Source organism: Oncorhynchus clarkii, chromosome 27 (genome assembly GCF_045791955.1).
Source record: "Oncorhynchus clarkii lewisi isolate Uvic-CL-2024 chromosome 27, UVic_Ocla_1.0, whole genome shotgun sequence".
Lineage (NCBI taxonomy): Eukaryota > Metazoa > Chordata > Actinopteri > Salmoniformes > Salmonidae > Oncorhynchus > Oncorhynchus clarkii.
Genome location: NC_092173.1, coordinates 22,189,814 through 22,216,845, shown reverse-complemented (window position 1 = coordinate 22,216,845; position 27,032 = coordinate 22,189,814). Strand labels below are relative to the sequence as shown.

At 43.6% G+C, this 27,032-nt stretch overlaps 1 protein-coding gene across 1 annotated transcript in view; it reads left to right on the top strand.

Moving 5' to 3' along the window:
- The window catches only part of LOC139386046 (protein turtle homolog B-like), a 67,540-nt gene that overhangs the window by 2,902 nt on the left and 37,606 nt on the right, over positions 1-27,032 (top strand). Inside the window, exons 2-3 of the mRNA XM_071131459.1 lie at positions 18,891-19,088; positions 22,592-22,738. Of these exons, the coding sequence (XP_070987560.1) occupies positions 18,891-19,088; positions 22,592-22,738 (345 nt within the window). The remainder of the gene's footprint in view (positions 1-18,890; positions 19,089-22,591; positions 22,739-27,032) is intronic.

The window sequence follows — 27,032 nt, the reverse complement described above, 5'->3', positions numbered from 1 at the left end:
CAGGCCTATCTGCTCCCAAGGAAAGTGCCAATCCTGAAAAGTCTCACGAAAATCCCGAGGGTAGTAAAACCGCAAGCACCACTCAGGCAGTCGAGAAGAAAATGGATTCCATCATTGAACAGGGAGGTTCCAAAGATTTTATATAGGGAAAAAATAACAGTCATATTAAGAGATTAAATATATGTCTCTGTTATTGACATAGTGAGTGAGACTGAGTGTGGCAGAGTGAGAGGGTAGATATAGAGAGAGGGTAGAGAGAGGGTAGAGACAGAGAGAGAGAGAGAGAGAAAGAGAGGGTAGATAGAGAGACAGAGAAAGAGAGGGTAGAGACAGAGAGAGAGAAGGCAGGGAGATAGAAAGAGAGGGTAGCGAGAGAAGGTGGAGAGAGAGAGAGAAAGAGAGGGTAGATACAAAGGGAGAGGGAGGGTAGAGAGAGAGAGAAAAAGAGGGTAGAGAGAGAGAAAGAGAGAGAAGAGAGAGGGTGAGGGGTAGAGAAAGAGAGAGAGATAGATAGAGAAAGGGAGGGTAGAGACAGAGATAGATGGAGGGTAGAGACACAGAGAAAGAGGGTAGATACAGAGATGTTAGATACAGAGAGAGAGGGCAGAGACAGAGAGAGAGGGTAGAGACAAAGAGAGAGGGAGGGTAGAGACAGAGAGAGAGGGAGGGTAGAGACAGAGAGAGAGGGAGGGTAGAGACAGAGAGAGGGTAGAGACAGAGCGAAAGGGAGGGTAGAGACAGAGAGAGAGAGGGTAGAGAGACCTAGTAGTGTGAAGTAGAGTGAGAGGAAAGGAGAGTGGTAGAGACAGGGCAGTCTGTGACTGACTGGGATGTTTTAGAGTTCTGAAAGTTGCATGGAATTTATCGAGCAGATTCCATCACTCACACTTGTTCTTGAGGGCTGTGCAATTTATTTGATTTATCGATGTTGAATGAACATTATTTTCAATAACCAACTGTAATTAGAAAAGCCATATGAAAGCGCTAATAAGCATGCTTCTTGATGCAATTAATTTACAACACTATCAGGTTATTATGGCTGAAGAATCTACTACTTATTTAAAAAAGGAAGGAAGTTGAGTCTGTGTGTGACTCGATCTGTGTTAGCATGGGGAAATGCCAGTGACTTACAACCCCTGGCTGGCTCAGGGCAGGGCAGGCGCTACCCTCCTTATATCCTGATTTCCTGTAATGTGCAGCTCTGGCAGTGCCTCATAGTGTTGAATTGGCCTTTGGGCCTCTGGCACGCACGCCTGGCCTGTTTCACACCCCCTCTCTGTGCCCAGTGCCCAGGCAGGAGCAGGTGTCAGCTCATTGTCGACTGAGGGCTGGGGCCTGTCCTTAATTGGGCTGCGCTTGTCTTAGGGGGACGTGCAGCTACAGAGGGCCAGAGAGTGGAGGGGAGAGAGACTGACTAGGCTGGGCTGGCTCACAATACTGGCTTGTCAGGACAGAGATGTGTTTTAAAGGTATATGACACCCAGGTCTCTGTCTGTCAGCTGAATGCCACTGGTGTTTCAGAGAAAGCAGGCAGCTAGCCTGCGGTGGCCTGGCCTCTCATCTGTGTTGTGTAGTAGTGGGCAGCCTGTGTAGGCGGTAGTGTTCATGAGGCTGCTTTTCATGTAGGAGAGTGTGCTATGCTCACAAGCATATGTTGTGTGTAGAAGGAAGGGCCACTAGCTCACATTGAGTAGAAGGAATAGGATTACTAATCTGCATTCTATGTTTCCTGTCATGCAAGGTTGCCTTCTCCACACAATGATTCTTGCTTAGGGTTGCAAAATTCCCAGAACTTTCAATAAATTCCCAGGTTTTCCAGAAATCCTGGTTGGAGAATTCTGGATTTCCTGCTTATTCCCTCCTGATTCTGGGAATCCTCTAACCTGGTTTTCGGTAAAACCAGGGAATTTATTAAATGTTTTTTTTCCTCTGTTGTTATCACTTTTACTTATAGATGTTATCAGTACTCAGTTAGAGATTTTGGAAAGGTTGATAAGTAACCTACTTGACATACAGGTAACTGCCAAAATAATGGAAACACTTGAGTAAATGAGGGATACAAAGTATATTGAAAGGACATGCTTCCACACAGGTGTGGTTCCTTAGTTCATTCAGAAATTAACATCCCATCATGCTTTGGGTCATGTATAAAAATGCTGGGTAGGCCATTATTTTGGCTACCATGGCTATGCCCCATAGGATGACAATGCCCCCATCCACAGGGCATGAGTGGTAACTGAATGGTTTGATGAGCAAAAAAAATGTAAACCAAATTCCATGGCCATTGACCAAATACTTATTTTCCACCATAATTTGCAAATAAATTCATTAAAAATCCTACAATGTGATTTTCTGGATTTTTTTTCTCGTTTTGTCTGTCATAGTTGAAGTGTACCTATGATGAAAATTACAGGCCTCTCTCATCTTTTTAAGTGGGAGAACTTGCACAATTGGTGGCTGAGTAAATACGTTTTTGCCCCACTGTATGGCTCACCGCTCTTGTGATCATTTTGACCCCACGGGGTGAGATCTTGCGTGGAGCCCCAGATCGAGGGAGATTATCAGTGGTCTTGTATGTCTTCCATTTCCTAATAATTGCTCCCACAGTTGATTTCTTCAAACCAAGCTGCTTATCTATTGCAGATTCAGTCTTCCCAGCCTGGTGCAGGTCTACAATGTTGTTTCTATACACACATTTTTGTAATAATGACAATTGCAACAGTACTGAATGAACAATGAACACTTTTATTTTAACTTAATATAACATATATGGGCTTTTGGATGGGTGTTCTTATTAAGGTGATTCCACAGGTCGGTGGTATTTTTTGATTTAGCTGTTGCTGACCCCATGCTTACATCTTCATCACAAATAAGACACCTTGCTTTCCCTGGTGCCAATTCCATGTAATAGTCCCACATTGGTGCTATGCTTTTCTCTGCCATCTGTAAAACACACACACAGCTCTGAAGTGACAATGATACTGAAGAATCTGCTTCAGGCCTCCTTGCTTGCACATGCTTTTTCAGCTCTGCCCACACATTTTCTATAGGATGGAGGTCAGGGCTTTGTGATGGCCACTCCAATACCTTGGCTTTGTTGTTCTTAAGCCATTTTTCCACATCTTTGGAAGTATGTTTGGGGTCATTGTCCATTTGGAAGACCCATTTGTGACCAAGCTTTAACTTCCTGACTGATGTCTTGAGATGTTGCTTCAATATATCTGCAGAATTTTCCTACCTCATGATGCCATCTATTTTGTTATGTGTACCAGTCCCTCCTGCAGCAAAGCACCCCCACAATATGATGCTGCCACCCCCGTGCTTCACGGTTGGGATGGTGTTCTTCGGCTTGCAAGCATCCCCCTTTTTCCTCCAAACATAAAGATGGTCATTATGGCCAAACAGTTTTATTTTTGTTTCATCAGACCAAAATACATTTCTCAACAAGTACTATATTTGTTCCCATGTGCAGTTGCAAACCGTAGTCTGGCTTTTTATGACGGTTTTGGAGCAGTGGCTTCTTCCTTGCTGAGTGGCCTTTCAGGTTGTGTCGATATAGGACTAGTTTACTGTGGATATAGATCATTTTGTACCTGTTTCCTCCAGCATCTTCACAAGGTCCTTTGCTGTTGTTCTGGGATTGATTTGCACTTTTCGCACCAAAGTACATTCATCTCTAGGAGACAGAACACGTCTCCTTTGTGAGCGGTATGATGGCTGCTTGGTCCGATGGTGTTTATACTTGCGTGCTATTGTTTGTACAGATGAACGTGGTACCTTCAGGTGTTTGGAAATTGCTCCCAAGGATGAACCAGGCTTGTTTGAGTTTATTTTATATTTACAGGGACAGTGTACATTAATCAACGTTTCAGTAAAAGTGCCGGTTTTAGCAGGCCGGCTAATTTTCAACCGCAGTCCCTGGGCAGGTTATTAAAAACAATTACAATATAGACAATCATTGAGCAGTGAGCACACGCAGAGCAACATAGGACAAGCAAGACATAGCATACAGACAGAGCAACATAGGACAAGCAAGACGTAGCATACAGACAGAGCAACATAGAACAAAAAGCAGCAAGACAAAATTCATAAAAGCAACACAGTGTTTCCTCACCTCACAAGCTACAGACAACAGACAACATGGAAAGCGGCATTACACAGCTAGGGATTATGTTCACAAATCTGATTGACCTTTATCCATGTCTTCATACATTTTGTGAAAGTGTGATAGGTGGTGCAGTTATTTGTGTCTGATGGCAGTGTATTCCAGACATGGGAAGCTCTCACAGAGAAAGCGGATTTACTAAAGGTGCTTTTGCTTAAGGAAACCTTATACAGTCACCTCTCATGGCAGACCTTGTGGATCTGCTGCCATATGTTTGGGTTTTCTGTTTAACAGAAATACTAAGTGGAGGGGGAGCCAGACCATTTAGGATCTTGAATACAAGACATGCGTCAGTGTATTGCACAAGATTTTCCCAACTCAGGAGATCATGTTTTCTGAGGATGTAACAGTGATGATGGCTATTGGGCTTCCTATCAAGCACAGTGAGAGCCTGTTTGTATACAGGCTGAATAGGTTTTAATGTTGTACAGCAAGCTTGGGCCCAACTAGTCAAGCAGTATGTTAAGTGGGGGAGTATCATAGATTTGAAGTACAGTTTTGCTACCTCTGTAGTCAAACAATTTCGTATAAATCGGAAATTAGCTAGGTTGAATTTGGTTATCTGAATGACCTTTTTTACATGCTTTTTAAAAGAGAGGTTGGAATCAAGTATGATGCCAAGGTACTTAAAATCAGATACCACCTGGAGCTTCTCCCCTGACACAGACATCTGGTTCAGTAGCATCTGTTGCCCTCTTTGTGAAGAACATGCTAACAGTTTTTTTCACATTGAGATGCAAACATGAGTCACTGAGCCACTTTGTAACCTGGACCTTTACAGTAGTGAGTTCTTGTGCAGCTTGTTGTTTGCTCTTTGCATGCACATATATCACTGTATCATCTGCATACATTTGAACTTCAGACCCAGTACAGACAGAAGGCAGATCATTAATGTACAGGCTGAACAGGAGGGCCCCAGTATTGACCCTTGGGGCATGCCCACATCATAGCTAAGATTGGGCGACAGCTCATTGCTCACTCTGACACTGAGTTCTGCCTTCAAGGTATGATTTCATCAATCTCAAGGCATCAGGGGAAAAGTTGAACTTGGACAATTTTGTGATGAGAATCGCATGGTTAACAGTATCAAAGCCTTCCTTAGGTCCAGAAACACAGCCCCAACAACGCCCCCTTTGTCCATCTTGGACTTCACATTTTCCAGAAGAAAGCAGTTGGCTGTTTCTGTAGAGTGTTTCGCTCTGAAGCCAAACTGCATGGAGTGTAATGTGAAGTGGCTGTTGAGGTGGGCAATCAGTTGTTCTGCTACACACTTTTCAACAACCTTTGACACCACAGGTAGTATACTAATAGGCCTGTAGTTACTCACGTCAGCAGGGTTGCCAATTTAAAGATGGCCGTTATTATGGCCGACTTCCATACCCTTGGAAACACCCCGAGACCAATAGATGTGTTGGTGACCTTAGTAATGGGGCCAATGAGTGACTCTTTGTAGTTTTTAAGAAAGGAGTCCAGCCCAAACACATCTTTGGCTTTAGAGTTCTTTAGTGAGCTAATCACCTTGTTCACCTTTGACTTAGAAACCTCCCTTATGATGAAGACAGGTTAAGCGTCATTCACTAGCACTGAGCCCAAGAAACAAGTGGAGGGGTTCTGTGTCAGTACCCTGACAGAGTCAATAAAGTAGGAATTGAAGGTGACCTTCAACCTTGTTGAGGTCTACAATTGTTTTCTGAAGTATTGGCTGATTTCTTTTGATTTTCCCATGATGTCAAGCAAAGAGGCACTGAGTTTGAAGGTATGCCTTGAAGGTATACATTCACAGGTCCATTTCCAAATTACTCAAATGATGTCAATTAGCCTATCAGAAGCTTCTAAAGCCATGACATAATTTTCTGGAATTTTCCAAGCTGTTTAAAGGCACAGTCAACTTAGTGTATGTACACTTCTGACCCACTTCTGACCCACTGGAACCCACTGGAAAAATTACTTGTGTCATGCACAAAGTAGATGTCCCAACTGGCTTGCCAAAACTATAGAAACCGGCTTGCCAAAACTAGAAATTTGTGGAGTGGTTGAAAATGAGTTTTAATGACTCCAACCTAAGTGTATGTAAACTTCCAACTTCAACTGTATGTTGGTATGTGTTTACGTATTCTGTGTGATGATTTAGTTAGTTAGTAAATAAATAATTAAGCCAATTTTTGTATCACTGATTCATCACTTAGGTTAGGGTTCGTGCAGACATCCAAGGATTATGCAACTTTCAGAATGAGACTGATGAGATAATAATTCATAATTGACTGTTATTGATGTAAGAGATATTTAGATTATCTTTAGAGTTTAAGTCGGGAGATAGTATCTCTGTAAACAACTGTTCCCGTGGTGCCCCAAATTCCTAAAGAGTTAATTGTTACATGATTAATTTAGTCAAGTAATACTGAAATGTAGTAGGTAATTATTTGATTTATTAAATAGCAGTCACAACAACACACACACACACACACACACACTGTGCTCTGATGTGACCGTCAGCACATGCAGGCTGGCATTCAATTACCACCCTGTCAGTGGCCCATCCAGCCCAGTCACTGCACATCCTTGATATTCCTTCTCTAGTCTATATTATTCCATTACATCCTGGACATTGTGTGTTCTGTCCAGCTTAATCTGTGCTCATATCCTATTACTCATGGTATTGCATCACATACATACACCAGAACACTGTCTGTGCTGGTACTGAAGTGCTTGTAGTGTCATATTCACCTTAGCTCAATGCCTGATTTTATATCTCTCTCAAAGTTCTCAACACGCTATCACAGATTAAAGTGAAATAGACACAAATTATTTATTCAAACTTGGTTTCAGGCACACCAAAAAGTTTTTAAAAAGTTGTTCACCAAACTATTTTATTTTTCATAGAACATTCGTGTACAGTACAAGCCCTTAACCAACAATGCTTTATGAAGTTAAGACAACAAATTAAAGTAAGTGTTAAGTAAAAAATAGAAAATAAAAGTAGCAAATAATTAAACAGCAGCAGTAAAATAACAAGTGAGGCTATATACAATACGGTGACCAGATTTCTGAAATGAAAACCGGGGACATTTCCAGTTCGGCGGTCAATATATCATTAAAATATCCAATGTTATTATCTATGAAATAAAAAAGGGGAACAATTCCGGTTTCATGTATTTAGTCTAACAGGCACACTGATAGAGAAAACAACTATACTACAGAAACACTACAGACAAGACAGAACTGTCTGATCTGAACAGCCATTCAGTGGTCCTGCTAGAATAAGAGCAGAAGAGAACATGAGCAAAATGGAAAAAACAGACAATAGTCTATGTGAAATACTTAACAACATAATAAAGAAATAAGATGATGACGAGATTGGTAACTACATAATGTACTTATACCAATCTAATCTGTATATTTCTCAGAAGAATGTATCTTCTTCAGGATTGATCTGTTTTTGGCCAGCTTCTCCATGAACTCCTGGCAGGGGAGGTAGATTTTTGTCTTCACAATAAGCATGGACTTGATGGTAGAAATAGTGAACCTATTTTTTCTGTCCATATATCATTCATTTGGGAGGACACTCTCTCGACCGGTGCATTACTTCCAGGTATTCACATGACAACAGACACTAATCTAGCCAGGTATGTGTGGGATGTCGTTCTCTTTGAAGTCGGTAACCACCGTGCTCCATCTCTGACTAAGCTGTGTCTCAGATGTTTTCCATTCTTCAAGTGATCCCCCTTAAGGAACTCTTGCAGGCCAGTAACCTCGTCAAACAATGCATCCCCATTGATTGTCACATTGGGGCATTTTTCCTGCAGTGTGCCTGCTGCCTTCTGGATCTCTTCATGCAGAAGTTGCCTTTTTAAAAGGAGACAATGTAAATCTTTTAGACTATCTGTGTGCTTTCCCCATGCTTGCAAGTAGTTCACAGCCGTAGTGAAGAATGATTGGGATCTTTTGAGAAAGCTCTCTTTAGACATTGCTCCATTTCCCTCTAGCTCTCTCAGAAGTCCTCTGACCAAAACTGGAATGAAGTTGTCATCACGTCTTGCAGTCAATTTTGCCTCAATGTTTCTCAGAATTGCAGCTGACTCCACAGTACAGCGGTCCTAGCCTTCGAGCATCTTGATCATGTCACTGAATACGGTCAAGTTTCCATGGACAAAGGCCAGCCAAAGTTCAGTCAGTGGATCTTCGAACATTGTTCACAGGACAACAGGGCCTTTGTCTTCAGAAAGAAAAAAGGATTTCAATGGCACATACCTTTTCAGCACTCTTTCTAGTGGGAGGGGTACGGTCCGGAGGAGAGGTGCTGGGTTCCGTTGGCTGATGTGTTGCACCCTGAACTGCTGCGAAAATTCCACCGTTGCCGGCCGGATCGCCCTGCTCCTCGCCCTCTGGAATCTTACACCAACTATGGAGTCAGCAGGAGCAGGTACCCCAGTCAGAGGAGTCGAGGAGCGCGTCCAGGAACATGCGGCAATGCTACATCATCTCGGTGCCATGATGGATCTCGTTGTCCAGACCATGGACCGCTGGGAGAGACAGGAAGTCTCTCCAGCGCCTCGACCAGCACAACCGGGGTTACCTCTACCCGTCCTGTCTGGATCCAGCTCCAGTGGGATGCGTCTCTCCCTTCCAGGGAGTATGATGGGACGGCTGTACAGTGCCAGGGGTTCCTTTTACAACTGAACCTATACCTGGCCACCATTCACCCAGCTCCCTCAGGAAGGGAGAGAATATCCGCCCTCATCTCATGCCTCTCGGGGAGAGCTCTGGAGTGGGCAAACACCATGTGGCGAGAGGAAGACGCGGCGTTGGACCACTTCGAGGAGTTCACCCGCCGATTCCGGGCCGTCTTTGAATATCCGCCCGGAGGTAGAGCGGCGGGGGAATGACTCTTCTGGAACTTGGCCGCCGGAGCAGGATGGAACGACAGGGCCCTCATCGACCACTATCGATGCAGCCTGCGTGAGGACGTCCGACGGGAGTTGGCCTGCAGGGATGCCACCATCACCTTTGACCAGCTGGTGGATCTGTCCATCCGGTTGGATAACCTGCTGGTCATCCATGGACATCCTGAGGGGGCTCTGTCGGTTCCATCTCCCAGCAGTCCCGCTCCGGTGCCCATGGAGTTGGGAGGGGCTGTGCGTAGGGAGGCTGGAGGAGGGGCCTTCACCTGCACCATCACCATCTCCAACCTCTACCTTGTAATGTTTTTATAGTAGATTTGTCACAGATTGAGTCAGTGTCAGGAAGAGGATTTAGGCACCCTGGGGTGACATGAAAACCCCACAAGGGCTCCAAATGTAGTACATTTATTATTTATATTTATTCAAATTGTAAATTATCTCTTATCACATTGGCCTTCGATAATGTCAAAATATTTTACGGCTATTGTTCTAGCTGGTATAATTACAGCCCAATGTGCATGGCGAGTCCACACACACACACACACAAATATGTGATCGTTATTGCAAGTACAGTAAAGAGTACTTTTCATGTCACTGCGGCTCAAAAGGCAGATTAGAATCTCCAGCGTATTTAACTCCTAACTGTACATGCTGTTCTACTGTGAACATTTTGGTTCTGCTCTGGACAGATGTTGATTGACTCAGAATAGATGTATTTTATTGATTAAGTGAGCTGCAACAGAAGGAGACTGCTTGCAGTGAGTAACTGTGTCTAGTATTGGTAGTGAACCTGCCTATTTAACTGGTGCCAAAATCTGGAATTATTGCCCGGCATTGTACTCTGTGACATGAACTGCCTCTGATTTAGCTAATTTACCTAACAGATGTAGACAGCAGCATAGTGTACTGGATAAAGTCGTCCCTTCAGGAATTTGTTTTGAGCAGGATCAGCACTACTGTTAGTTGTAGTTAGGAGTTAGGATTAGGGCTGTTGTGGTGACCGTATTACGCACACCGGTGGTCACTAGTCATGAAGGCAGTCAAATTCCTCATGACTGTTTAGTCATGGTAATTAGGTTTTCTCCAAGCTCTGATGCTGGTCATTAGTAGCCTACCAAACTTGCTAACTGCCTGGTACTCAGCACTCTATTGTCCCTCTAATCACTCTGACATTAATGCAAATGTTTTCAAAAATCGAATCAAACACACTACTAAAAAGAGGTGGATCCCATCAGCTTTCTATAGGCTAAGCCTACTATATTTATTTCTCAACTTTCCTAATATTAAGCACATTGCTTATATTTACAACAGGAGTACAGCCTACCTGGCTTGCATGAAAATAAACCAGGGGAAAAGCGTTGGCCATTCACTATTTAAGTGCATAGATGACATGTATTTTTTTTTACACTGCCCCTGTTTCGATACGGTGCATAATAATGGTGCATTCTAAATCAAAACAAATTTTACACATGATTTAGTATATATACATATTAAATCAAGAATAGTCTGATAGGTGACAATATTAGCCTATCACTTGTAAATTATATATTATTAATGATGCCCAGCATAAGAAACAATGCCTTTTTTTGCGACTTTTTCTAATCACACCTCATGTAGCCTAGACCATGGGCCTATATGTTTTAATAAGGTTTCTATCACAACTAAAGTGGCCAAATAACTTCTTAAAATTAAGCAAATGACTCTGCTTTACAAGGGGTGTTGAGCCTAACTGTCACGTCAGTATTAATGGTCGGGAGACAAGCGCATGAATGCGTAATAGTGTTTTTTATTTACACACATTACAGCGTGCCATGTACAGGCGTGGGGACAAAGACCAAACAAACACTATACAAAACACAAAAAAGCGAGGAGTACCTTGAATAAATACACAATCGCACAATGATTATCACACGGGATGAGACCTGTAATCATCTGCACAGTACACGTCGCACGAAAGCCATAACAACACAGCACAGGTACTCAATCGACCAACGGACATTGAAACAATAATCGACAGGACAATGGTGAACAAAGGGTACACTTATACAATTACTAATCAAATGGGAATAGGGACCAGGTGTGCGTAATGACAGTTCCGGAGGGATCCGTGACACTAACTGGCATACATAAGCAGCACATGAATTTCAATTTTGGGGAAGATAATTTTCACCATAAAAAGGCACCTTTATAATAAAAGCATTACATTCAGAATTGCATTTGCGTCACTTTTGATAATGGTGTTTTCCGCTAATGGAACATTCTCGCTTATAGCCTACTACCATGTGCGCATTGCTGCGCTTCTAATGTGAAGAAATAGCCTAATAGTTTATCAATATTTTAAGCTAAGCGTTCTGATCTGTTGCGTCAGCCACATTGGAATGCAATTTTTTGGGGGATGCTAGTGGTTGTATTAATTTGGCACAACTGTCCCAGACTATGTTTGGAATATTTATTTCTCGCATAGAATAGAATATGTTGACTTTTGTTCTATGGGGGATAGTAGATTGACATAGGCTAGTGCTTTTGCTGTTCGTTAGGCCTACTCATCTGGTTGGCTAACGAAAAGTAAATGTGGACAGTTCCAATATCTTCAATAATCACCTCGGAATTGGATAAGGACACGCGCAGTTGCGTCTCTGATGTGTCTGTCTTCACTTGTAGCCTGTGAGAAAGACCCGATCACGTGATGGAGTGCATGCAGCACTCAGGGAGAATGGCACAAAGGCCCCTACACTACAAAAGGCATGGATTTTTATAGACTGCAGTACAGCCACACAAAGGGGATGCCGCCATGAAATTCTAGGCATTATCAGGTGCTTGTCAAATTGTGAATGAGTGACTGATGTAGTGTCTACAGCGTGCACAAAAAAAATAAAGCAGAGCTCATGCCTTTCAAGTTTCTTTTTTCAAATCATCATTAGAGTCGCATCATACAGCCTTACAATGTATAAAAAATCAAAACAAATAGCCCAACATTTGTAGAACATCTAAAGTTAAATTAATAACTCTAAATTAAGCATATAGGAATATCTATTTCTTCGTTAACTGCTCAACACAGAATAACCACATGTGCGCACTCCCTCAAATCATTTGAAGAAAATATCCTTTCTATTTTATTCAACTTTGTTCAACTGTATTCTTCATACTATAAAATAATATAAAATAATGCCACAGAGTTCTAAGCAAATCTTGTCAGCTAAATTAACTAGTGAATCCCAAAGCCATTTGTCATGGCCAGATCAGAACCTAACATAAGGACAACTCAGAGTATGCTATTCTGTTCTTCTGAAATAGACTACATTCTCTTCATATCATGCTTTTTAGACCTGTCTAAAATAAATAATGTATTTATTGTGAAGGTGTAGGCTATATTACATGGATTTATTAGACTTTTTAAAATGTAGATGTTCCAAAGGTCTGCATCAGTGACTTGTTGGCTGTGTGTGAAAGCCAGGAGATACTAAATGTGTTTATGTTAATAAACGGTCAATTGCCTTGGCTGTCGAAATTTCGTGACCGCCACAGCCTTAGTTTAGATACATTAAAACATACAGTAGTTCTGAATTAGATGTCTAAGAAGGTTGTTACTAAACTAATATAGGGCAGGCTATAATATATTGACTTGTGGTCTTTTTGTTAGATGTATTGGTGCCTCAGTGATGACACCTGGTCTTTGAGATAAGCTCAACCTGTGAAGAGGTAGTGGAGGTTAGAACAGGGAGGGCCTATATCATGATTTGCACCGCTGGCATTTATGTCTTGTTGACAGCGTAAATATGTTCCCTTGAAAAAGCTCCCATAAACCCTACCGGGTCACTGTGTCTCCATTAAGGAAATGAAAACGGCGGTATCAGTGAACCTTGTCCCCTTGTGATGATCTCATGAAGGGATTGGGGAGTTATTAGCCAGTCAGTATATTATCATGGGTCTTTATAGTAATTCCTACATTGCTCTATTCCTCTGCCCAGAACTTACTGCTCTCAGGGAAGGCCGACAAGGATCCAAAAAGAGCTCCTGAAACCTGAACTGTCTGCAGAGAACCAATGGGTTTCAGCACTGCTGTGCCCCAAGCATAGAGTATAGGATTTATAATGTGACAGCACTTAGTTCTCAAGCCAAACAATGTGGATAATATTTTATCCTCCTCAACCTCCTCAGTACTTGGCCTGCTTGGTCCCTTACGTAAAAAACATGTGAACGCATGAATAGAGAAGAAAACGTTGTACATGCGTTGTTTGTAACTTAAAAAAAAAAAAAAAATGTATATAATGTTGCTGCTACCATCGCTTCTGGACATCAGAACAGCGATTACTCACCTCGAACTTGACAAAGATTTTTTCTTTAACGAGTCCGAAGCGAAGGATATACTGCTTTCTCGGGAACGGGCCCAAATCCCCATCATTTGCATGAAGAAAAGATGGAGGTCGGACTGCCTTCTGAGAGTTCGTAGGCGAATGAGTAAACCCCCTCTACCATCAGCCCTATTAGCCAACGTGCAATCATTGGATAACAAAATTAATGAGCTCCGATCAAGGATATCCTACCAATGGGACATTAAATACTGTAATATCTTATGTTTCACCGAGTCGTGGCTGAACGACAACATGAATAACATACAGCTGGCTGGGTTTTCGGTCCATCTGCAAGATAGAACAGCTGCCTCCGGTAAGACAAGGGGTGGCTGTCTGTGTCTATTTGTAAATAACAGCTCGTTTACAAAACATAATATTAAGGAAGTCTCAAAGTTTTGCTCGCCTGAGTATCTCATGATAAGCTGTAGATCGCACTATTTACCAAGAGTTTTATTCTATATTTTTTGTAGCTGTCAATTTACCACCACAAACCGATGCTGGCACTAAGACGGCACTCAACAAGCTGTATAGGGCCATAAGCAAACAGGACAATGCACATCCAGAGGCGGCGCTCCTAATGGCCGGGGACTTTAATGCAAGGAAACTTAAATCCATTTTACCTCATTTCTACCAGCATGTTAAATGTGCAACCAGAGGAAAACAACTCTAGACCACCTTTACTCCACACACAGAAATGTGTACAAAGCTCTCCCCCACCCTATATTTGGCAAATCTGACCATAACTATCATTCTGATTCCTGCTTACAAGCAAAAACTAAAGCAGGAAGTACGAGTGACTCGCTTGATAAGGAAGTGGTCAGAGGGCGCAGATGCTAAGCTACAGGACTGTTTTGCTAGCACTGACTGGAATATGTTCCGGGATTCTTCCAATGGCATTGAGGAGTACACCACATCAGTCACTGACTTCATCAATAAGTGCATCAATGATGTCGTCCCCACAGTGACTGTACGTACATTCCCCAACCAGAAGCCATGGATTACAGGCAACATTCACATTGAGCTAAACGGTAGAGCTGCTGCTTTCAGGGAGATGGACTTTTATAATAAATCCCGCTATGCCCTCCATCAAACAGGCAAATCGTCAATAAAGGACGAAGATTGAATCGTACTACACCGCCTCCGATGCTCGCCGGATGTGGCAGGGCTTGCAAATTATTACGGACTACAAAAGGAAGCACATCCGCGAGCTGCCCAGTGACATGAGCCTACCAGACGAACTAAATAACTTCTATGCTGCGTTATCACTCTCTCCATAACCGATGTGAGTAAGACCTTTAAACAGGTCAACATTCACAAAGCCGCATGGCCAGACGGATTACCAGGACGTGTACCCCGAGCATGCGCTGACCAGCTGACAAGTGTCTTGAAGGACATTTTCAACCTGTCCCTGACCGAGTCTGCAATATCAACATGTTTCAAGCAGACCACCATAGTCCCTGTGCACAAGAACACCAAGGTAACCGGCCTAAATGACCGACCCGTAGCACTCACATCTGTAGATATAAAGTACTTTGAAAGGCTGGTCATGGCTCATATCAACACCATTATCCCAGAAAACCTAGACCCGCTCCAATTTGCATACCGCCCCAACAAACCCACAGATGATGCAATCTCTATTGCACTCCACACTGCCTTTTCCAACCTGGACAAAAGGAACACCTATGTAAGAATGCTATTCATTGACTACAGCTCAGCATTCAACACCATAGTGCCCTCAAAGCTCATCACTAAGCTAAGGACCCTGGGACTAAACACCTCCCTCTGCAACTTCCTAACAGGCCGCCACCCAGGTGGTAAGGGTAGGTAACAACACATCTGCCAGAGTCCCCTCAGGGGTGCGTGCTCAGTCTCCTGTTATATTCCCTGTTCACCCGTGACTGCATGGCCAAGCACGATTCCAACACCATCATTAAGTTTGCCGACGACACAACAGTGGTAGGCCTGATCACTGACAACGATGGAAAAAAAATAAAATAATGTGCTTTCATGTGAAATCATGTGGTTTTCCGGCAAGAGGCTCATTTAGCTTAACCAGTGTTTGTAAAGTAGCCCATGTAATGTATTGCTTTTCTCTTGCTCATGGGTTACAGTTGTTGATCATCTTATATGTAATCCAAACTATCTAGATGCCTTATAATCTATTAGTGTGGAAGACACATGTTGAGTCAATAAACATATTTTAAATTGATAAAAGAGGGCACGATTTCAGGTAACTGAGTATTGAATTCTCTGATAAGTCTTCTACAGAAAAATACAGTGTTGTCCGTCACAGACTGCTGAATAGATTCTCCAAATGAATAGATTCTCCAAATGAATAGATTCGTTTTCTGAACATAGATCCAGTCATTAGGCAGCTCCAACACACAGTAAAAGGGTGCTGTGAAAACTGAGAGGAGATAGGAGTAGTCTATGATCGAAATATGGGGTGTGTAATGTATGCTGCACAACTAATATGTAATGAAGGTGTTATAAATAGGGGTGTTCAGGCGTGTGTAAAGGTGAAGGCTAAATGTAATCGACTCAACAAGTTAGCAACAATTTCAATGGAGACTGAATTAGTTAATGCATGTATAGCTCTTCAAAGTCAGTTCAAAGTAAGATCTTAAGTGGGTGTGGTGTGAACTGACAGAGTGAAGGAGACTTCATTAGTACGGGTCGGGTCCTGCAGGGCTCATGTGATTTTGTTGTGCGACAGAAGCAGAGTGGGGGGAACAGCTTTCCACACAAGCACATTCGGTCATGGTGTTTACGGTCTGTGGAGCAGCGGCACCATGTCTACCACCCTCCAGCCATCACCACTCAGTCTCCTCTACCATGTCTACCACCCTCCAGCCATCACCACTCAGTCTCCTCTCACTCAGTCCTCCAGCCATTGCCACTCAGTCCCCTCTACCATATCTACTGCCCTCCAGCCATCACCACTCAGTCTACTCTACCATGTCTACCACCCTCAAGCCATCACCACTCAGTCTCCTCTACCATGACTACAGCCCTCCAGCCATCACCACTCAGTCTCCTCTACCATGTCTACCACCCTCCAGCCATCACCACTCAGTCTCCTCTCACTCAGTCCTCCAGCCATTGCCACTCAGTCCCCTCTACCATATCTACTGCCCTCCAGCCATCACCACTCAGTCTACTCTACCATGTCTACCACCCTCAAGCCATCACCACTCAGTCTCCTCTACCATGACTACAGCCCTCCAGCCATCACCACTCAGTCCCCTCTACCATGTCTACCACCCTTCAGCCATCACCACTCAGTCTACTCTACCATGTCTACCACCCTCCAGCCATCACCACTCAGTCTCCTCTACCATGACTACAGCCCTCCAGCCATCACCACTCAGTCTCCTCTACCATGTCTACCACCCTTCAGCCATCACCACTCAGTCCCCTCTACCATGTCTACCACCCTTCAGCCATCACCACTCAGTCCCCTCTACCATGTCTACCACCCTTCAGCCATCACCACTCAGTCTACTCTACCATGTCTACCACCCTCCAGCCATCACCACTCAGTCTCCTCTACCATGACTACAGCCCTCCAGCCATCACCACTCAGTCTCCTCTACCATGGCTACAGCCCTCCAGCCATCACCACTCAGTCCCCTCTACCATGTCTACCACCCTTCAGCCATCACCACTCAGTCTACTCTACCATGTCTACCACCCTCCAGCCATCACCACTCAGTCTCCTCTACCATGACTACAGCCCTCCAGCCATCACCACTCAGTCTCCTCTACCATGTCTACCACCCTTCAGCCATCACCACTTAGTTTTCTCTCTGTCACTGATGCATCAGATGCAACTGATGCTACTGATGTTCTCCTTCTATTTCCTGCATCTTATCACAGTGTCAGCGCGGTTGCTTTGTACCATTACCAGTTAGAATTTACACTGAAAGTGCCACATTTGTACTTTCAATAAGCATGATAAGTATATGCATATTTAGCTTTATTATAGGTTATAGGTGCTCTTTACTCATTCCCTTCCCTGTAAGTGGTCTCTTTGAGTCTAGCTTGTAGGCTACTTAGCCTCCGTATATTTTCTAATGCTTGTGTAGGCTGTGTTGCTGGTTTGTTTAGCTTTGGCTTTAGGTCTTAGCTACAGGCTGTATTGTGGTCATGTGCAAGGTCCAGTTACTCGGCGTATGGCACGTGTTCCAGTGGGCTGGTCATTAACACTAAGCCATGGATTTTTACACTGCTGTTTTTTGCATCGCTTACCAGAGAGACACAATGGCAGATTCCAGGAGTAAGGCCTGTGACTGGTAGACCACATCTCCACTTTAACAGAAAGTGTAATTTGATTAATTATGCTCTGTTTCAATCCAAAAGCTGTGCTGGCTAAATCAAATAAAGAGGATTAACTCTTCCACCGGATAAAGCAGATTAAACTGGTAAACACAATCACTGACTGATGCATAGGACCTTCAGGGGTGGAGCCTGATATAGAGGTAAAGGGGCATTATCACTGAAAGAAAAGGAATGGAAGAAAATATTTGGGGTTTTAGGTTGAGGGTGTTTAATTGTAAAGGAACAATGGAAACCGTAGCATTTCCTATTTTACACAACACTGACAATGATTTACACACACAACACAGTTCCATTACAGAAACTACCTAGAGAATCGTACTGCTACCTTTTCCCCATCCTGAGGCGTAGCCTTTCTTTGCCACTACTAAACTTGGATGCTGTACTTCCTGAAAACATTAGCAGCCATAATGCAAGTGATAGTGTTAATGAAAGTTATTCAGCCAGTATTTCTGTCGAGTGAATCGTTAGCATGTCTCTTGATCCCTGAAGTGATGTTCCCCCCAGGGCGAGGGGAGAGAGGGCAGAGGGGCGGCCATACTCAGTCTGTCGGATGGGATCCAGAGATCCAAGCTGGCTCAGTGAGAGCAGAGGTGGGGAGGCAGCTGGACAAAATTCATTCCCAGAGTGAGTGTTCTGCTGAGGAGGTAGGCTGACCTTTCAGCTGTCAAACGCCAGCCCAGCCCTGGTAACGCTCACAGTGAAGCCCATATGAGCAGCAGCCAGCTCTGATCAATGGAACTGCCTGGGCCTGGCAAGTTATAGTACTGTAGGTGACCTACACCTCAGACAGAACTCGGTCTCACCAGGAGAGATGACAACACAGGAACTGTACAGAGACAGACTGTCCTGTACTAGAACCATGGAAGTACCTACAAGGGCCACCAACACTGTACCATGTACCTACAAGGGCCACCAACACTGTAGGCAGGGCTGCTCAATCTTACTTTTGACAAGCTACATAACCTGTTTTATAGGCATTGGGCAACTAAGCAACGATGTCTTCTCTGCTTGGTCAGCACAGCACAGCTGTAGTGGTAGAGAACAGTACAGCACATGCAGTATCTGAATTAGTACCTCCCACCTTCTCTAAGATACGCTCTTTGGTTAAAAGACCCTCTCCCGTTATTCCCCCAGGTGCCCACGGAGTGAGAGAGGAGCCCCGGTTTTTGACGGCGCGCGCTGGAGAGAGTGTGATCCTGGGATGTGACGTGTCCCCTCCCCTGGACGGCCAGCAGCCCCCCTACGTGGTGGAGTGGTTCAAGTTCGGAGTGCCCATCCCCTTCTTCATCAGCTTCCGCTTCCACCCTCCTCATGTCGACCCAGAGTATACCGGTAAGAACCAAGCCTTCTACTCTCCTGATGTTGACCCATAGTACACCGGTAAGAGCCAAGCCTTCCAAACTCCTCATGCCAGAGTAGCCTGCTGCCTAACACACGCACACACACAAACACACACACATACTTTTTAAGATCTGCCTGGCTAGCTATTTCCATTAATCCCCATTTCCCATTTCTCACCAAATAAATAATTAATCTGGGTGGAACAGAGACTAAATGTACTGTCATTGCCCGGCTAGACTGGCTAGTCCTGCAAGGCAGTCAATGTACTGTGCTCAGCCTACATTTCTGGGTCTTGATGTACTGTATTTAACCTATATTTCTGGGTCTAAATGCATTCATGATGGAGATGAGAGGTTTCGGATTGCCTTTTACAGTAGCAGAGCTCGTATGTGGGGGTAAGCTAGCTTCTCATGACTCTCTGTGTCTGTGAGCTTTACATCGGCATAGTTGAAGAATGCAGTCTATTTTCTAATTCCACTATGACCTTATCTTTTACAAGGGATCTTTTACAATCTTAGATGCTGTTAAATAATGATGTTATGGTACAAATTGTATATAGGTTGTATTTATGTTCAAGTGTATTGGGGGTGGCAAACCTCTCTCTTGCAAGGAAAATACAGACTTTTACTTTTCGACTGAGTATTACGCTTGGGCAAGTGTCTTATTCAGTGCAAGAAAGAAATGGAGTGCTCCTCCTCTAGTGTGTTAGCCAGTTGCCCAAGGTGATATGCAAATCTAACATTTAAAATCAGCTATTTTTGCACCAACTCAAGCAAAGAAACAATCAATAATTCAGATACTGTATGATATTTAGTTTTTTGGGGCTAGGCTGGTCTTACATCTCCCAAACCCAATTCCCAGTCTCTCCTCCAATCAGAGCCAGTGAAAAGCCTGCAGAGGGATTATGGTCTTTAAAGAACTGAAAGTTTAGCTGCATGGCTCTCTTTAGCTCTATTCTCCTCTGCTCTCTCTATAGCTATTGCAGCAGTGCAATGGATCGAAGCCCATGTGTGATATGAACAAACCCAGAGGGCCATATTCACTGTAGGCAGCTGTAGTGTTAGATTACAGTATGTGTGAATCCCCTGGAAGGGCTGGTCTTGATGTGGATACAGTATTGTTAACTCTGTTTACAGCACAACTCTCACTCGGTGACAGATTGAACCTGAGGTCGATCCCTACCCTTCACGCCACTACTCACACAACTCAGCACTTCATCACCCGGGCAAAAATAGACCTGACTTTTAAAGCCTTGCCTTATTACTGCAAGACTGCAGTCTCCCCCTTCCCTCTACCTTCTTCCCTTTGCCTTATCGATTTCCTGCTCAACAAAAACCCACCATTTTCTTCCCCAGGTATGGCAGCCGTCCCGGGGAGAGGCTATCTATTGCATCTATATGCAGCGCTGCTGGAAGACCAATCCAACCCGCCCTCGACACCAATATGTTTACCTGACATTCAAAATGAACAAACAAGCAACAGTACTTACAGGACATACATTGCATTCGGAAAGTATTCAGACCTCTTCACTTTTTCCACATTTTGTTACGTTACAGTCTCATTCTAAAATGGATTAAATAAAAAAAGAATATCAGCAATCTACACACAATAACCCATAATGACAAAGTGAAAATGTTTGCAAATTTATAAAAACTTAAAAACAGAAATACCATTCTCAAATGGAAGAAGTTTGGAACCACCTAGACTCTTCCTAGAGTTGGCCGCCCGGCCAAACTGAGCAATCAGGGGAGAAGGGCCTCAGTCAGGGAGGTGACCAAGAACCCGATGGTCACTCTGACAGATCTCCACAGTTCCTCTGTGGAGATAGGAGTACCTTCCAGAAGGACAACCATCTCTGCAGCACTCCACCAATCAGGCTTTTATGGTAGAGTGGCCAGATGGAAGCCACTCCTCAGTAAAAAGCACATGACAGCCCGCTTGGAGTTTGGTAAAAGTCTCACAGACTATGAGAAACAAGATTCTCTGGTCTGATGAAACCAAGATTGAACTCTGTCTTGAATACCAAGCGTCACGTCTGGAGGAAAACTGGCAGCATCCCTACAGTGAAGCATGTTAATGGCAGCATACTGCTGTGGGGATGTCTTTCAGCGGCAGGGACAGGGAGACTAGTCAGGATCGAGGGAAATGTGAACAGAGCAGTACAGAGAGATCCTTGATGAAAACCTGCTCCAGAGCGCTCAGGACCTCAGACTGGGGCGAAGCTTCACCTTCCAACAGGGCAATGTCCCTAAGCACAGCCAAGACAAATCAGGCGTGTCTTTGGGACAAGTCTCTGAATGTCCTTGAGTGGCCCAGCCAGAGCCCGGACTTGAACCCGATCCAACATCTCTGGAGAGACCTGAAAATAGCTGTGCAGCAACGCTCCCCATCCAACCTGACAGAGCTTAAGAGGATCTGCAGAGAAGAATGAAAGAAACTCCCCAAATACAGGTGTGCCAATCTTTTAGCGTCACCCCCATGAAGACTCGAGGCTGTAATCATTGCCAAAAGCGCTTCAAAAAGTACTGAGTAAATAAAGGGTCTGAATACTTATGTAAATGTGATATTATTATTATTATTATTTTTTTATAAATATGCACATTTTTCTAAAAACCTGTTTTTGCTTTGTCGTTATATGGTATTGTGGGAGATTGATGAGGGAAAAAACTATTTAATTGATTTTAGAATAATGCTGTAACCTAACAAATTGTGGAAAAAGTCATTGGGTTTGAATACTTTACGAAGGCTTGTATATACAACTCAAAGTTTGGAAAAGGATCTTTGTACCAGGGCACGGCTCTAACAGAGGTTTGAGTGTTTCAGTCTGTTCATCCGGCTTGACTGTCAGGGCTGTAGCAGAAGCCGTGTTGGTGCAGTGGGTTGGAAGCTGTGAGACAGATTTCAACATGCCTGGTTTCCTCAACTTCGCTCATTCTCTGTGACATGACTTCCTACTTTTAGATTTCCTCTTTATCTCCTGAGCTTTCAAAGAAAAGACAGTCTTTTTCACTATTTGACATGGAGTGCTTTCCTATTCCAAGCCCTGTGCTTCATCAGGTAGGGGGGGGGGGGGGGGGGGGGGTAGAGGGGGGAGAGGAGATGTGTAATGTTATCCATTAATCCTAATACTGGATAGGTTAGGGGTTATCTAACAGCACCATCTCAGGCCACAGAGACCCAGAGAAGATGCTATTGGCAGATTAGCTACGTTTTTCTTCTGCTGTGTGATGTCTGTGTCAGCGGTATGTCAGTATGTTGATGTGGATTCTGCGTGTGATACTGTAGTGTCATTAATGAATTGAACAGTCAGTGGAATAATGAAAGAGCTGTGTAAGCTTCATCCATGTTTAGATATGCGTATCATACTGATTGGTGTCCATGTTCATGGTGCTCTGTGGGTACACTGCTGGCCATATTGTGTGTACCGTTTGGATCTACTCAAATTTTATGGTCCTGACTCCTGACCCTCCCTGTGTTCTTCTCTCCCACCCCAGGTAGAGCCAGCCTGCATGGGAAGGCGTCTCTTCAGATTGACCCAGTGCGCTCAGAGGACCAGGGCTGGTATGAGTGTAGGGTTCTGATGCTGGAGCAGCAATACAACACCTTCCACAATGGCAGCTGGGTGCAGCTCACAGTCAATGGTGAGTCACTGCGTCCCAAATGGCAGCCTATTCCCTATGTAGTGCACTACTTTTGACCAGGGCTCATATGGCTCTGGTCAAAAGTAGTGCACTATATAGGGAATGGGGTGCCTTTTGTTTCACTTCACTGTCACTTTACTGTCAGCAACAACAGATTGGAGTGTGGTAGGTGTAGTTTGGAATTGGGACCCAATATGGGGAATGTGTTTCTACAGTGTAATCTCGTTAGATGTGTGTGCTCGAGTGATTCGTGACAATGTTCACCTCATAGGTTGCTTACATTCCATGCCTCAACAGTTTTCATTGGTCAGCCTCAGATATACTGTAGCTAACTACATTCAGAAGTTCTTGTCAGAACATTTCTTCTCTCTTATTCGCCATTCAATGACTTGTCTGTCTGAGATTTCAGATTTACTGTGTGCGTGCTGATTTGTTTTATCACTTGGGCGATGTTTGGCTTTTTAGTAATTTTATGTGGTACTGTAAAATAATTTGTCCCCCAAAATAATTGTTTTCATGATTTATGGCCTTTTCTTTGTAGTCACTTTGGCTATGTTTATTCTGAGATGCTAAAGCTCTGATGAGTGACAATCAGGGTTGGGGAGTAACAGATTACATGTAATCCATAACATGTAAGGGATTACAAAAAAACAGCAACTGTAATTAGTTATGTTACCTGCAAAAATATTGTAATCAAATTACAGATACTTTTGAAAACCTACGTGATTACGTTGAGGATTACTTTTTATTCAGTAAGAATGTTTGCGGAAAAAAACGTTTACACTTCTCTGTTCTCTCAATGACATTCAAAAGAGCATTGAAAAAATACGCAAGTTTAAGTTTTATCACCTGAGCGAGTCAGAGACCACTATGATGACACACCAAATGTGTTGGATCGCTGGAAAAGAGCAGGAATAGGCTTTTGTAGGCTACAGTCCAAGCTATGTCTTCCAATGGTGTGACTGCTGCCGGCATCCAAACATTACCCAAACATTATCCAACTTGAATAAACACTTGGAGGTAAGGATGGCAGCAGTGGTGTAGTCTACGGCTATACGCATATAACTTATTATTGATATCTACATAGCGTATTGATGTGAATCACACTTCTGCTCTCTCATTTAGCTATTTGCGGCTTACAGATTGTGGTTGTTGTGGATGGCTCTTCGCAAATCTAAATGTGTATTTGAACCCAATAATGGTTTAATTCAAGAAGTGCAAGAACTTTTGGACAGGTAACTAGTAACTGTAACAGATTACATTTAGAAAGTAACCTACCCAACCCATGTGGCAATTAGAACAGCTGTTTTCAGGAACATGGCACAGACAGACACATTTCAGATTGCCTTGGGGATAAAGGGATGAGAGACTAGTAAGAAGGGGAATTGATTGTGGCCTGCTTAACACAGTTCCGGCAGGAAATGTCTGGAATAGTCTGTGACCAATCAAATTGATGACCAGGCGGGAAAAAAAATCTGCACGTTTGCACTTCCCAGGAAGGCCCCAACGGGTTAGCGGCTAGCTGCTTCTAGCTATGTAATGTGTTCCAGTACATTGTTCAAGACCAGAACCATGTATTTACAGAGCTGGGCTAACTTTTAGAAGGTTGAAAATGGTTTTAATTCTAGACATTCAGTTACATAGCATTATTTAGATATTATCTATGTCTTGTTAATGGGGCACTAACATGGCTGTCATAGAATGTTGAAGTATCATGCAGAACCCTCTATGACCTAGAGTCAACTTACAATGATGCCCCATGATCTTTACTACTTTATCTTCTGAAAACCAAATCGGTTTTATATTCATATTTTCTGATGGGTTCTGATTTTATTCATTTTGTCAGATGTTATAATAGACAATAAAAAAATACTTGTCTTGGAGAAATGTAATATAATTTAATTGCACGTTGCCGTATTCAATTTGGTTTGCAGGGCCGCAGATGCTAAAGTGTAGCTGCAGCATATCTGTTCATTCCAATTATTTTGGTCTCTCTGCTGGTGTTATTCAGATACAATACTTCTCTTATTTGGCCGTCCTCCGGCTGGATAGCGGTGGGTAGTTATTTCTCCATACGATGCAGGCATTTGAAAATAATGGGTTCAACTAAATGCAGTCGTCTCGTTAGAGTCGTGCTATAACATTAAACAGTGTTTTTTCCCTCCGGATAGACACTTCACAAGGACTGAAGATATTATTAGTGTGACAGTTTGCAGTTTATACCGTCAGATTCACACACTCAAAAAGTATTTTTGGTTTGAACTTATGCTCACTGTCTGTGTGAGGCTCATGCATATTCTCATCAGGAACCTTCTAATCTGTAACTGATTTTAGATGCATATACCGTTTACTTGACATTGGATGAGGTTCACTGTAAACCTGATGGTCACTATGAAACTGAAAAGGTAGATTAAGAACAGGGAGACTACCAATGCAAGCATGCATCTACACACTGTATATTTGTGTGTGAGAACATTTGCATGTGTGTTACACCATACCCAAACCGGCCGCGTGCATGCGCGATCACGACACGCCGGTTGAAATATTAAAACAAACTCTGAACAAATTATAGTAATTTGGGGACATGTCGAAAAGCATTAAACATTTATGGCAATTTAGCTAGCTAGCTTGCAGCTGCTAACTAATTTGTCCTGTTTAGCTAGTTTGCTGTAGCTTGCAAATTTGTCCTGGGATATAAACATTGAGTTGTTATTTTACCTGAAATGCAGAAGGTCCTCTACTCCGACAATTAATCCACACATAAAACGGTCAACCGAATCGTTTCTAGTCATCTCTCCTCCTTCCAGGCCTTTTCTTCTTTGGACTTTATATGGCGATTGGCATCTAACTTTCATAGTTACCACGACGAACGCCCGAACTCAGTTCATCTTTCAATCACCCACGTGGGTATAACCAATGAGGAGATGGCACGTGGGTATCTGCTTCTATAAACCAATGAGGAGATGGGAGAGGCAGGACTTGCACCGCGATCAGTGTCACAAATAGAACTGACTTCTATTTTAGTGCATGGCAACGCAGAAGCTCGTTGGCGCGCGCGAGCGGTGTGGGTGCAATAATTGAATAACATGTATGTTTGAAATTCATTTTGCAACTCTCGCGCACACGACGTGAGCGATGTGGTCAGCATGTAAGGGTACATGTCTCAGTATTTCAACGGTTCAGTGTGCGCGCACTCATGCATGTGTGTGTAGTGGAGGGTGTGTAATGGTGGGTGTGTAATGGTGGGTGTGTAATGGTGTGTGTGTGTACTGGTGGGTGTGTAATGATGGGCGGGTAATGGTGGGTGTGCATTTGGCTGTGGCTAAATGAGTTTCCTATCTACTGAGTTACACTCACGGTTGCCCTGCCAGGGAGTGTCACCTGCGCAGCGTTTGGTGGGGTGGGAGGGAGTTTTTGAACATCTGTGTGTGTTTGGTTTGAATGGCTTCCTGTGCAAGCAGGCACACTGCGTCTCTATGGCCGTCCTCATCAGTGTTCACGCTCAACTCACTCGCTTACTCATTCACTCGCCTATGCTCTCCCCCTCCCCTACTGCTAGACCTTTACACAATCACTGAGTTGTCTGGATAATTTGTTTGATGTGTCATTATCCAGTTTTTGGTGTTTGAGCTCAAATAAAACAAATCTAAAATATTTTGTTAGTCCATACCTTGTTTACGGCAGTGTAATGGCAAAGGTGCAGAGCATAAGGCTATTGCCTTGTTTTCCCAATTGGGGCTGTTGGGGCTGTACCTGAAGCCAAGCTCTCATGTCTACTGAAAGAGCCAGAGCAAAATGGCTGGTAGTGTTTGTGCTTATTTTGAGACATCTGGTAGTTGAATTGACATTCAGAGGCCTCATCATGGCTGCATGTCCTCTCAAAGGGTCTGTTGGGAAGGCAGGTGCTCTCCTGGCCAGGCTTCATCACAGATACTAAAGGCAGCCTTTTCCTGTGGCCTGTGGAATCTACATATGATACACTCCCTGCTTTGAGTTCCTGTTTGCTGCCCTCTACTTCCTGCCAAACAGAAAGAGGATTCATGCCCACTCAGTGGCAGGTGTCAGATGGCAAGACCTTGTGCCCAAAAGACAGAGAGTTCACTGTGGTGCCTCCTCTCCTCTCCCTCCTCTCCTCTCCTCTCCTCTCCTCTCCTCTCCTCTCCTCTCCTCCTCTCCTCTTCTTAATTTAGTATCAGTTAGCAGTATGCTAATGAATAAGCAGCTTTTGGATAGTGTGAGAGAAACAGTGAGTGAGAGAAACATAAGTGAGAGAAACAGTGAGTGAGATATTGTG